Source organism: Durio zibethinus, chromosome 17 (assembly GCF_047325235.1).
Source record: "Durio zibethinus cultivar Kanyao isolate XHJ-2024 chromosome 17, ASM4732523v1, whole genome shotgun sequence".
In the NCBI taxonomy this organism is placed as follows: domain Eukaryota; kingdom Viridiplantae; phylum Streptophyta; class Magnoliopsida; order Malvales; family Malvaceae; genus Durio; species Durio zibethinus.
The window spans coordinates 11,860,576-11,871,589 of NC_143178.1; the positions used below are offsets into that span (position 1 = coordinate 11,860,576).

At 31.2% G+C, this 11,014-nt stretch overlaps 1 protein-coding gene across 3 annotated transcripts; it reads right to left on the bottom strand.

Moving 5' to 3' along the window:
• Positions 1–346: 346 nt before the first annotated feature.
• LOC111281978 (cyclin-dependent kinase D-3-like) lies at positions 347–10,220 on the bottom strand. Of its 3 annotated transcripts, XR_016329215.1 has the most exons (8): positions 9,651–10,200; positions 8,760–9,058; positions 8,570–8,678; positions 7,684–7,809; positions 6,260–6,495; positions 5,876–6,184; positions 1,724–2,253; positions 347–757 (listed from the first exon to the last, which is right to left on the bottom strand). XR_016329215.1 is itself a non-coding variant. In XM_022869835.2 (7 exons), exons 1-7 carry the CDS (start codon positions 9,753–9,755, stop codon positions 2,196–2,198), a joined length of 1,074 nt encoding a protein of 357 aa, XP_022725570.2. In that variant the 5' UTR covers positions 9,756–10,220; the 3' UTR covers positions 1,556–2,195. The 3 variants fall into 3 exon arrangements, 2 of the variants coding, with proteins under 2 accessions (XP_022725570.2, XP_022725564.2); XM_022869835.2 differs by lacking the exon at positions 347–757 and having other exon boundaries at positions 1,556–2,253; positions 6,428–6,495; positions 9,651–10,220; XM_022869829.2 differs by lacking the exon at positions 347–757 and having other exon boundaries at positions 1,556–2,253; positions 9,651–10,204.
• Positions 10,221–11,014: the final 794 nt, after the last annotated feature.

An 11,014-nucleotide genomic window follows, 5' to 3' on the forward strand; every position in this document is an offset into this window, starting at 1 on the left:
AAAAATATTATTTATAATTTAAATTTGATCGATACTCATTCAATAATATAAATTCTGTCAACTTTTTTACTCAAAATGTTTATCTAAAAATATATATATATTAAAATTTATTAAATTTTTTTTAATTTTTGCACACTTATCTATCTAACAAAATCTTTCACTCTATCAATTTTTTTTTTATTTTTTATTTTTATTTAATCATTTTTAATAAAAACATTTCACGAATTTCACTTTAAAAACTTCATTAAGTCTTTTCATTTTAGAGTTGACATTTGAAGATTATAAATTTAAAAGAGTTTACATATGTGTTTTCTCTCATAAGCATAAAAATGTTAAGAATAGAAGGTTTATGGATAAATTATGAATTTTAAAAATAAAATCAAGCTGTCAAACAATCTCTTCAGCAAAATATCCAAATGATTCAATGTAACACTTAATGTCTAACATTGTGCTGCACGTCAACAACGGCTGCCAGCCCCACTAGATGGAACACTAGTAGAAATTCCATAGTTGAAAGTGTAAAAGCGAAGTGACAAAACTTTAATAGTTCTACCACTAATAAGCTTCATAAAAGTTTTGTTTCACTGTCAAGTCTCAAGTTTCTTGTGAAAATGCAATGGAGAGAGAACATGAACAGTATCGGATTTCACCTCTGGAGGATGGTTGTGGTTTTAACGGGGAGAATAGCTAAGGTAAAGGAGTAGAAAGGGAAGAGATTATTGAGGAAGTGAAGCAGCAGCTATGGCAGAGTGTGTTCCTGTAGGATTGTTAAACTGACTTTAATATCAAAAGAAAAATTTTCTATCCAATCCTACTACACGCATAAAACTTAAACCTGACTTTAATACATTTTTTACCCCCTTTTAATGCCAAGGTATCACTAGAGGATGTGATTGGTAAAAGATCAGTGGATGCATAAACATTGGATCTTATTAGAGTAAAGAAAAAAAATTGAAAAAATTAAAACTCAATTCAAAATCTTAACCTTCAATTCGAATTAAATTCAAATATTAAATATATATTAAATTCAAATTAAATTTTAAATCGAAAAATAAAAAACAAAAAAAAATTAAATTAAATTGAACTGTATATATTAATTTTTATATATTTTTTAAATTCTTATAAAATAAAATTAATAATTTTACATAAAAATCAATTTAAATATATTAAAATTTTATATTAAAATAATATATAAAAATAAAAATAATTAAATTTTAAAAACTAATAACCTATATGAAACCAAACGATAAAATTCAATTTAATTTGATTCAAATCGTATAAAAATTCAATTTGAATTTTAAAAATTCATAATATTATGTAATTTTTAAAAAAATCAAACACAATCCAATCCTATGAATTATCACTCTTATTGCATTTTAAGTGTTCATGTTGCTATGATCTTACCTTTTGTCCTCCACCTTAATGCATAGGTAAACTATAAATCATGTTCTTTCTTGTTTATACAAATCACACTTGACCGCTCACATAATAATTGACATTTGCATAAAACAAATAACCGACACATACAGAGAAATTGCGTAATTGACTCAGCCGATAAACACAGAACTTGCACTGATATGTCCATGTAATGATCTAAACAACAAATGGAAATTACCATATGGTGAAACAACAGATAGTATTCAGTCATCTCAAAGTTAATGGTTTGAAAGTAGGAAAACATGTGTAAAACACAAGCCATAAACTAAGACTTAAAATTACAAACCTGGCTCGTCGTCTGGAGGAAATCGTCACTGAGAGCAAACTAGAAGTAGAAATCAAGTTGGATTTTGCATCAACCAGAACCATCAAGCTGCTCTCAAGCAATAAATATCATTCTTTCTTTTTTTTTTTCTCTTCTTGCTGGATAAGGTTTTTTTTCCTCATCCCGTTATAGGGAGAACAAGTTATAATCAAAATGTTAAAATGAGTTACAGTTCACTTCTTCCTTTACAGTTATTTGAGAGCTGAAGAAAATCCTCTGAAAAATAATTATATCTCCAACTCCACTGGTAACTGTTTCTTCGTGATATGAGGGGAGGACGCTCACCAATAAAAACCCCAGTTGCAGATAATGGAAAGGAGACTGCTCACGCTCAGAATAATTAACAAAAACCTCAATTGCAGATATAGCTCATAAATATACGTGAAGCCGAAACACATTGCTGCAAAAGATACTTGAATACTCTGGATTTTTCTTATTCATTGTGTTGGAATTCAAGATCAAGTTTCCTCTTAAGATGAGATCTATCAGCACTGCATAAGAACAGTTAAAGAATCAACTCAGTCTTTTTCTTTTTCTTGTTTTCAGGTGCAAAGAGACCTATTCATAACAAAGCTCAGATATTTTAACATAGGTAATATTAGAAATGGATTCCATTTTCCCACCCCACCCATTTTTCCTCCTTTTCGATGACACCCTAGAGAAGAAGAAAAAGGAACCAGAATTCCATGTTGGACCTCCTTTATAAAGAATCCAATCTAGATATTGCATTTGAAGTGGCAAAAACTAAGAAAACCTACCATCACAACAATCTAAAACAAGAAGATGCTGATCACAAGCACATCAATACCTCCAATTAAAGAATTAGCATCTTCAATAGGTATTTTATGGTAATATTTTTCACCCAGAAGATTTATTATCTTATTATTATCTTATATATTTCAAATGATCATTGGAATATTTAGCTCAAATTTCTGCCAAATGTCAGAAATGATCATTACTCATACCTGATATTGTAAGACCTCCTCTAGGTAGAACAGAATCCAAAGTAAATTTTTAAAAAGCAAAAAGGAACTGAGAAATGACCAACATTCAATGTTTCATTTATTCTGATTATAGCTTAAAAAGGAACAAAATAGGGAATTAAAGAAATTTTAACATCAAAGTCATCAAATTTAGGGCTGTAAATGAACCGAACATTAATGAACGATCATATGTTTGTGTTTGTTCATTTGTTTTTAAAGGTATTCGTATTCGGTTTGTGTTCATTAAGAAATTTGCTCTGTTCGTTCATATTCATTCATTTAAATAATAGGTTGTTCAAATTCGGTTCATATTCATTCAATTAAGTTAAACGAGCTCATTCATAAACATTAAACGAATATATTCACGAACATATATAAATCAAAAATTCATAAGCAATAAACAAACCATAACCAAACAAATTTAAACAAATATAAATGAACCTAAACAAACATAAACGAACCTTAAAATAAGATTAGGGTAAAGGATAAAAATGTAATTTTATTAGTATTATTATGAGCGAACAGCAAACAAACAACAAACGAACAATAAACAAATGAGTTTTAAACGAACCGTAAACGAGTTTATTCGTGAACATAAATGAACGAACAGACAGCTGTTCGTATTTGGTTCATTAATAAACAAACGTACAAATAGTGTTCAAGATCATTTGTTAAGCTTAATAAACAAACATAAACGAACAGAAACCGAACATGTTCACAAACAGTTCGTCAAAAGCTCTGTTCGCCTACACCCCTAATCAAATTTAAATACAATTAAATTTTGGTGAATAAATGTTTCAACTGATTTATTGGATTAAGTATGAAATGAAAAGGCTTTAAATAAACTCCCCATTCTTGAGCCATGTCTTCTTCCACCCCTACCTCTACCCCGCAAACCAAAATAATCCAAAATTCCAACTAGGAAAGTTGGATTGTCCAACTCTAAGTAGGGACATGCACATTTGATAATGCAGTAAGCATACTAGACTATTAAATGAAATACAAATAGGCAAACAAAGAGCACATGAAGATGACAAGCAGACAGACTAATTGACAAAATAGAAATGTTTCAGCTAACTTGCAAAATGCACAAACAATGCTAATCCAACATCCCTGAAGGTCAAACTCCTTGCACTAGATTGTCTAAATCAGGCTTAAAATGGTGATAACCAAAGCACAATTCAAAATTTTCTTCATTGTACACATCATAAACCAGAGATAGGAAATTTTTGAAGATGCATACATAAAATTAACTATAATAATTTAGGGGGGAAAAACAAGAAAAATCTATATGCAAAAGTGCAACGTTCATTTGAAAAGTTATAAGTTACTTTATATTTTGACCCAAGTACTTAATTAACCTTTAATCATTTTGAATATGAGCAAGATTTACCAGAAACACGAGACTAATTGTCTGCTTTTAAGCCTATTGACAAGGATTAACGCCCTTTACTTGAGCTTCATTACCTTGCATCTATCCCAGTAGTAAATGGGAGAAAAGTAAATCAACAAAGATACAGGTTACAATAATGGGGATTCTTTGAAACTTACAATAAAGCAAGAGTAGGATTTGTTAATAAGTTATTCATTTTCCTTATTAAAGCCTTTGTTTTATTAAATGGACAATACCTTAAAGTCAGAAAATTCACAAATATTGTTGTAAAACCAATACTAGAAACTTTCTAAAATCACATTCAATGCACTTAAGTAAAATCCTGTTGTTAGTCTATACTTAAGAGATATATATTAGGGTTCAACATGTATCAATAATACATTTAGAAATATTGAGAAGTGCTAGATATGCATCCAAAGGTTCAAATTTCATTCATAAATATTTTGATCCCGAATGTATCAATATTGCATGACTATCTTATCTAATGCAAATGCATTGATAAAAACCAGCTTATTGTAATATCTAGCAAAATTGAAGTACAAGAAGACTATAGGTTGATATTTTTTGCAAGCATTGTTGGATAAAGCAATGTAATTGAAAGGTATACACATAACTGCGATCAGCATTTAGGATTCATTAAGTTGCATCATTTTACTAATTATATAGATATAGCAATAACAGTGGGAAATTCTGATCTTATCCCCATTTATATCATAAACATTACAAAATGAGGACAATAACAAATATGTCCATTGCCCATGTATAAAATCATAACCCTTTAGGCAAACCCTTTAGCCCATAAAGGTTCAAATTCAAAACTTAACTAAGCAAGCCCCCAGCATCATTTCAACTTTCCAAGACTAATATTTACAGCTGAAAAAGACATGTAAAATCTAATGCATTGTGTACTTCTAAGAGCTGTTGCTTATTAAACTAAAAGAAAAAGAGTATGAAACCATATAATCTAAGAGACCGAGCAAATGCTACTAACCCATCCTCAAAAGCCCTTCTACTTTATTCCCTCCACAAAAGAAGAGTATATGAGGGGATTTCTCCATCTTTACCATACACCTTCCAAACTCACGATCCACATGAACCTACCACGACTCAAAAAGACTACCAGCATTCCATAAGAGCCAATTAGGCTCTAGCCTTAGATAAAAACATCTATTTAAAGAAAATTTCTCTTATGAAGGTTACGAGTAGTCAAATTCTTCCCAAGATGCTTCCCCCACAAACCGGGCTACCTTCACTGGGCTTTTTTCCTCTAAACAATTGGTAGGAAAACTTTCATACCCTTTTGTGGAGTTTTCATTCTTTAATTCCTTCTAGAAAGATTTTATCCCAATAAAAAGGTAGCTGCTTTGAGAAAGATTTCACTCCCAAGTGAAGAATAGCACGGAAAGCGCTTTTCATTAGAAATTCACATGAATGGGAGATTGAAGTTTTCTCCAACTTCTTGACTAGCTTAAGAACAGGTGAGGAATTTTGAATCAAAAGAAAAACCAGACTTAACACTAGGGGCTTGATATAATTTCTTTAACCCATTTTGACAGGCCATGACATATTATGTCCAAGCTTATCCTAAAACTACTCCATTTAACAGTAGGATACAAGGTTTAAAAATCCATTTTCAAGTTGAATCACCATGTGTTGCACATTTGAATCACTTCAAATGCTTTTGAGGAAATTATAAAGCACGAAAAACCATTACAAAAACAATAGCTATTGCCTTACCTGTTAATTGTAGGTCTGGTCAAAGGTTTTGACCCAAAGATTGAAAAATCTATTGACATTGGCACCTGTTCACTTTTTCCTCCAAAGTCACCAACTAAGTGTCTTACTTCATCAACATGCTCATCAATCTTCTCCACTTGGTTGGAATTACCTTCAAATCTCCCATGATCTGGCATTACTCTCCTCGATTTCCGTGGAGGAGAAAGAACAGTGGGACCATCCTGGGAATTAAAATCTGATGCAAGCGATTTAGGAGTAGGCCTAGGGAGCTTAGATGGATCTGTAGGTGGAGGCGCAGATGAAAAATACCTGACCAAAAGAACAAACATGAGAGCAGAGATCCAAAAATTCTCTTTATATTTCTAATTAAAAGGTTCCAAATACCTATGCTCTAATGCTTGCTGCACTGTAATCCTAGCTTTCGGGTCATAAATAAACATTTTTGATAACAAATCTAAAGCATCATCACTGGCCATGGGAAACAATGAACGCAAAGGTGGTGCAGGAACATATTGGTATTCTACATAATCGGAAAGGTACACCATATCTGACCATTGAGAGGATGTTGGCGTCCCAAAAGCTGCAAAGATCTTTCCTAATTGATCGATGTCACTTGTACCCTATCAAATGTTAAATGTTGAACCACTAAAAATGAGAAAATATACCAGAAATGAAACTTCAAATTGAGGACACATGGGTGCATAATGAAAAAAGGAAAGCTGAAAGGAACAAACCACATATGAGCCTGTTAAAATCACTACCTAACATTTTCACATGCTATGATGACATAAGTTCAACGAATGGAAAACAGTCAGCAAATTCAATGGGATAATCCATAGTAACACCAAGACCTGCAAACTGAATATTACTCATAAATCAATGCAACAAAAAGTTCTAGTCTAACACTTAACATTTCAAAGAGAGAAGAAGCATCTCTAAGATAAGCTAGAGACAAGACCAATGAGAAAACAATAATAAGTAAGGGAACTATAGACAACAAGATTTCTGATGAGAAAACAATAAAAGGTAAGGGAACTATAGACAACAAGATTTCTGATGGCATCTCACAAGCTAGTATAGAGGCATCGTATTGTTGCACTCTGCGTAAGACCAAGGATTTTGCTTTGTAAAACTAAAACCAAATGCCTATCAAGCATAGCCAAGATACCAACAATCAGCACCAAAATGGATTTAATTAATCATCAACAAACTTTGATTTGGTAAACCAAGTAAGCAAAATTCTGTTGTAAACATGAATTCCATCACAATGATTCACTTTTTTGACAAAATTGTAAGATATTACCATCATCCTTAAACAGTCTGCAATACCTTTTATCTGCTGGAAACATGCAGGTCAATAGAGCATTTTACGTTTAATTTTATAAGCCCATTCTAACGTGATCCTTATTTGAATGATACCATGAATAAGCCTGACAAACCGATCAAGAGAACATTCTCCAGGGAACCAAAAAGAGAATTAAGTCACCTAAAGTTAAAAAAAACCAAATAAAATAAAAAACAGTTACCAGTGACCATATTACAGGATTGTTAGTAAGTAATCATTATCGTTAAAGCTTAATAACAGTGAGGATAGTTACAGCAAGACAACATGAGGAAAGCATAAAGCTGAAAATGAGATCCAATCATAACAGACCATCATCTAGGATCTTAGAAAAAAGGATGCATACAATACAGCATGAACAAAAAGACAGTACTCTATAACTTGAAGAGCCAAAAACAATCATGCAAGTATCAAAACAAAATAAATCTAACAATGAAGAAATTTAACTATGGCAAGCTAGGTTCACCTGCAGAAATGGTCGTCGTAGGAGAAGTTCAGCAAATATACAGGCAGCTGCCCAAACATCCACACCAGCACCATATTGCTTGGTACCAAAAAGTAACTCAGGAGCTCTGTACCATCGAGCAAAGACCTATTTATAGTTCCATGGACTTACAAGTAAGTTAAATCCACAATGATGGATAAATTTACAGCTTCCAATAGACAGATAAGAAAAGCCAAACAGAAGGCAACAATCTAGAACCAACTGCAATATCAATACAACTGTTCAAAGAGGGGTCCAATAGATGTGCAAATAAATAAAAAAAGAGGATTTCTAAATCAAAGTCTAATTCCATGGAAAACGAAGAAAAGAATATACAATAGATGGGACAACAAATTGTTTTTGATGTTATTAGTGTCTCTCCACAAAATCAACTAATATTTGCATGTTGCTTTAAAATACTACAACAACATCACTGACAAGAACTAATGATACAACAAAATGATGGATATAATGCAGAATATCAATAGATACTTACTAGGAAAAGAGCATGCATGTTTTCAGCACATAACCAAGTTCCAGAATAACTAATCAATCCCCAAAATGTAGAAAACTAGAAGTTAAAATTGCAAACCACAACAAATATAAACCCAGTTTCTAAAAATTTTTCCACAGAAACATAGTGATTCCCAAAAAAAAAAAGGAGTTTTGGTTGTGAGGATTAACTCTGTAAGATTACAAGTTAGGAAGTTAGCACTGCCACCTAGGTAAGCTTATTGCAAGCAGAAAATACTAATTCAAGATATAACAGAAATTTATAAAGTGACGGAGAGAAAAAAGATGTTACTCAGCGCCAATTACTAACTGTACTGATATAATTGAAAACCCTTGTTGACAGCAATAAGCTTACCTGGTGAGTAAACTTACGATCCGGACTCCCAAATATTCGTGCTAAACCAAAGTCTGCAAGTTTAAGTTGTCCATTGGGTCCTATTAACAAATTATTTGGCTTCATATCCCTGTAAAGCACAATAACAAGTTAAGCAATTTAGGAAGCAGCAACCATAAAAATCTAGAGTAAGAGCAGAAAGAAACAAGACCTATGTAAAACCCATTTCCTATGGCAAAAAGCAAGCCCCTTCAAAGTCATCTGAATGTAGGATTTGATGTCAGCTGGTGAGAGGAATATATTCCTATCTCGAATAACAGCTTCAAGGTCAGTCTCCATGAATTCAAACACAAGATGCAAATTACCCTTGTGTGGGAATGCATCTATTAACTCAATTATATTCGGATCTTTAAGCTCCTTAAGAAGTTTAATTTCTCTGAGTGCTGTAAAATTCACCCCTTCCTTTTGCTTTCCCAGCCGAATTTTCTTAATTGCAACTGTCTGTCCTGTCTGAAATGGCCCAAACAAGCAAACAATTAATCACATAAAGTTGGATAAACAACTCAGCCACCCAAAAATCTTTTTAAAAAATGTTTTTTTTCTTTTAATCAATCATGAAAATTGCAGAGAAACAGCTGTTAATTTCATGTAACTGAAGAGGCTTGATGTTATTGCTGCTTTTGCTACTTTCCAAAAGGGAAATACCTACATTTTTTAAATTGTGGCAGCACAAAGAAACAGTTTTGAATAATTAAAAGTTAAAATTGCAACTTTCTTAGAGAGCAAAATGCATTATTTTACTTTTATACATAACAATTACGGTAGAATTACAATTTTTTAGGGTGCATAAGAAAAACAGGAAAACCCACATTTAAAGGAAGCCTAGAAATCTCTTTCAATTACTTTACTCTGTTAAGTCACAACTTTTTTATTAAAAAAAATTATTTAAAGCTTAGAAATTACCCAAGAAAGAATAAGAAAAGGGATAATTATGCATTTTATTTATATAATCAAAACCTAATTATTCTATCTCTGTCTTCAATTTTTAAGGGTTTTTGGAATTAAAAAAAAAAAAAAAAGAGAGTTAGGTCATTAGGGTTACCTTAGTATCAATGGCTTTGTAGACAACACCATAAGTACCTTCACCAAGAACCTCGCGCTTCAAATACCTATCCGCCACTTTCTTTGACAGATCCATTTCTGTCATTTTTTCCTTTTCTTTATTTATTTAAAATTGCTTTTGTTTATCAGAATTGTCACAATGCATTACATTTATTTTTCTCCGATTTTCAATTGCCGACCTTACTACCAATTTTCAAACCCCAAAAAAAGTGAGAAACTTTTTCGAGCTCTCAGCTCTGAATGAGGAAAGAGAGAAAAACAGAACAGAAAGGAAATGAACGGAAATTAGGAAAAGAGAGAGAGAGAGAGAGAGAGAGAGAGAGAGAGAGATTGGGAAACGAAAAATAGCACGAAATTTTGAAATTAAAAAAGTACAAGAAAAGATCAAATTTTGATTAAAAATACTAAAAATATTTAATTTAAAAAATAATAAGTCTGCGTGAAGGAACTATAATGAGAAGAAAAGCAATGGCTGCCAGTAGCAGGGTGTTGAGGGGGAATTATTCTGAGTTGAAGACCGAGAGAGAATAGGTGAATGAAAGCTTTGGGCCTTCCTGTAGGAAGATTGTTGGGCTTTTTGTCCTCATTCTTAATGGTTATGGAGTAAGGTAAAGCTTACCATTTACCAGCAGATAGACGGACCCTTATATTGTTTGGGTTTTACGTCTTATTCTTTATATTTTAAAAAAAAAATTAATATTGTTTGATTAGCATTTTTACTATTTACATTTTACTTGCAGAAGTTAATAAAGAAAAAAAAAACTAAAAAATGCATTTGGATGAAAAATAAGCAATTTTACTTGAGATTATTGATAGAGATGCCAATAGAAATCATATGAGAAGGGTAAAATATTTTTCACTTTTGTTTTTGATTTTCTCACATTATATCTTCTTTTATATTCATATCTAATATATATTTCAAACTTATCTCATCCTCACATTTCATGAGAATTTAAAGGAATGTTGAATCTTCGTATCAGTAGTTTTTATAAAAAAAAAATTTTTTAGATAATTTTTTTTTATTTTTTTATTTTATCTAGTTTTTTTATATAATTTTTTATAAATATATTTTTTTTAAAATATATATTAAATTTAATTAATTTAAAACAAAATTTATATTATTAAATATCAATTTTATTTGCTAAATATATATAAATATATAATACATAGGTACAAGTGCAAGGCATCTATTATATCATAGGTCCCTATCTTTATGAAAATTTTAAAACCATATTTATTTTTCATTGACATCTTTAAAATTTAATATATATATATATATTTTATTAAATTCTCTATGAAATTTGAAGACGATTAACATTCAGGTCTTTACTTATTGACAAGGAC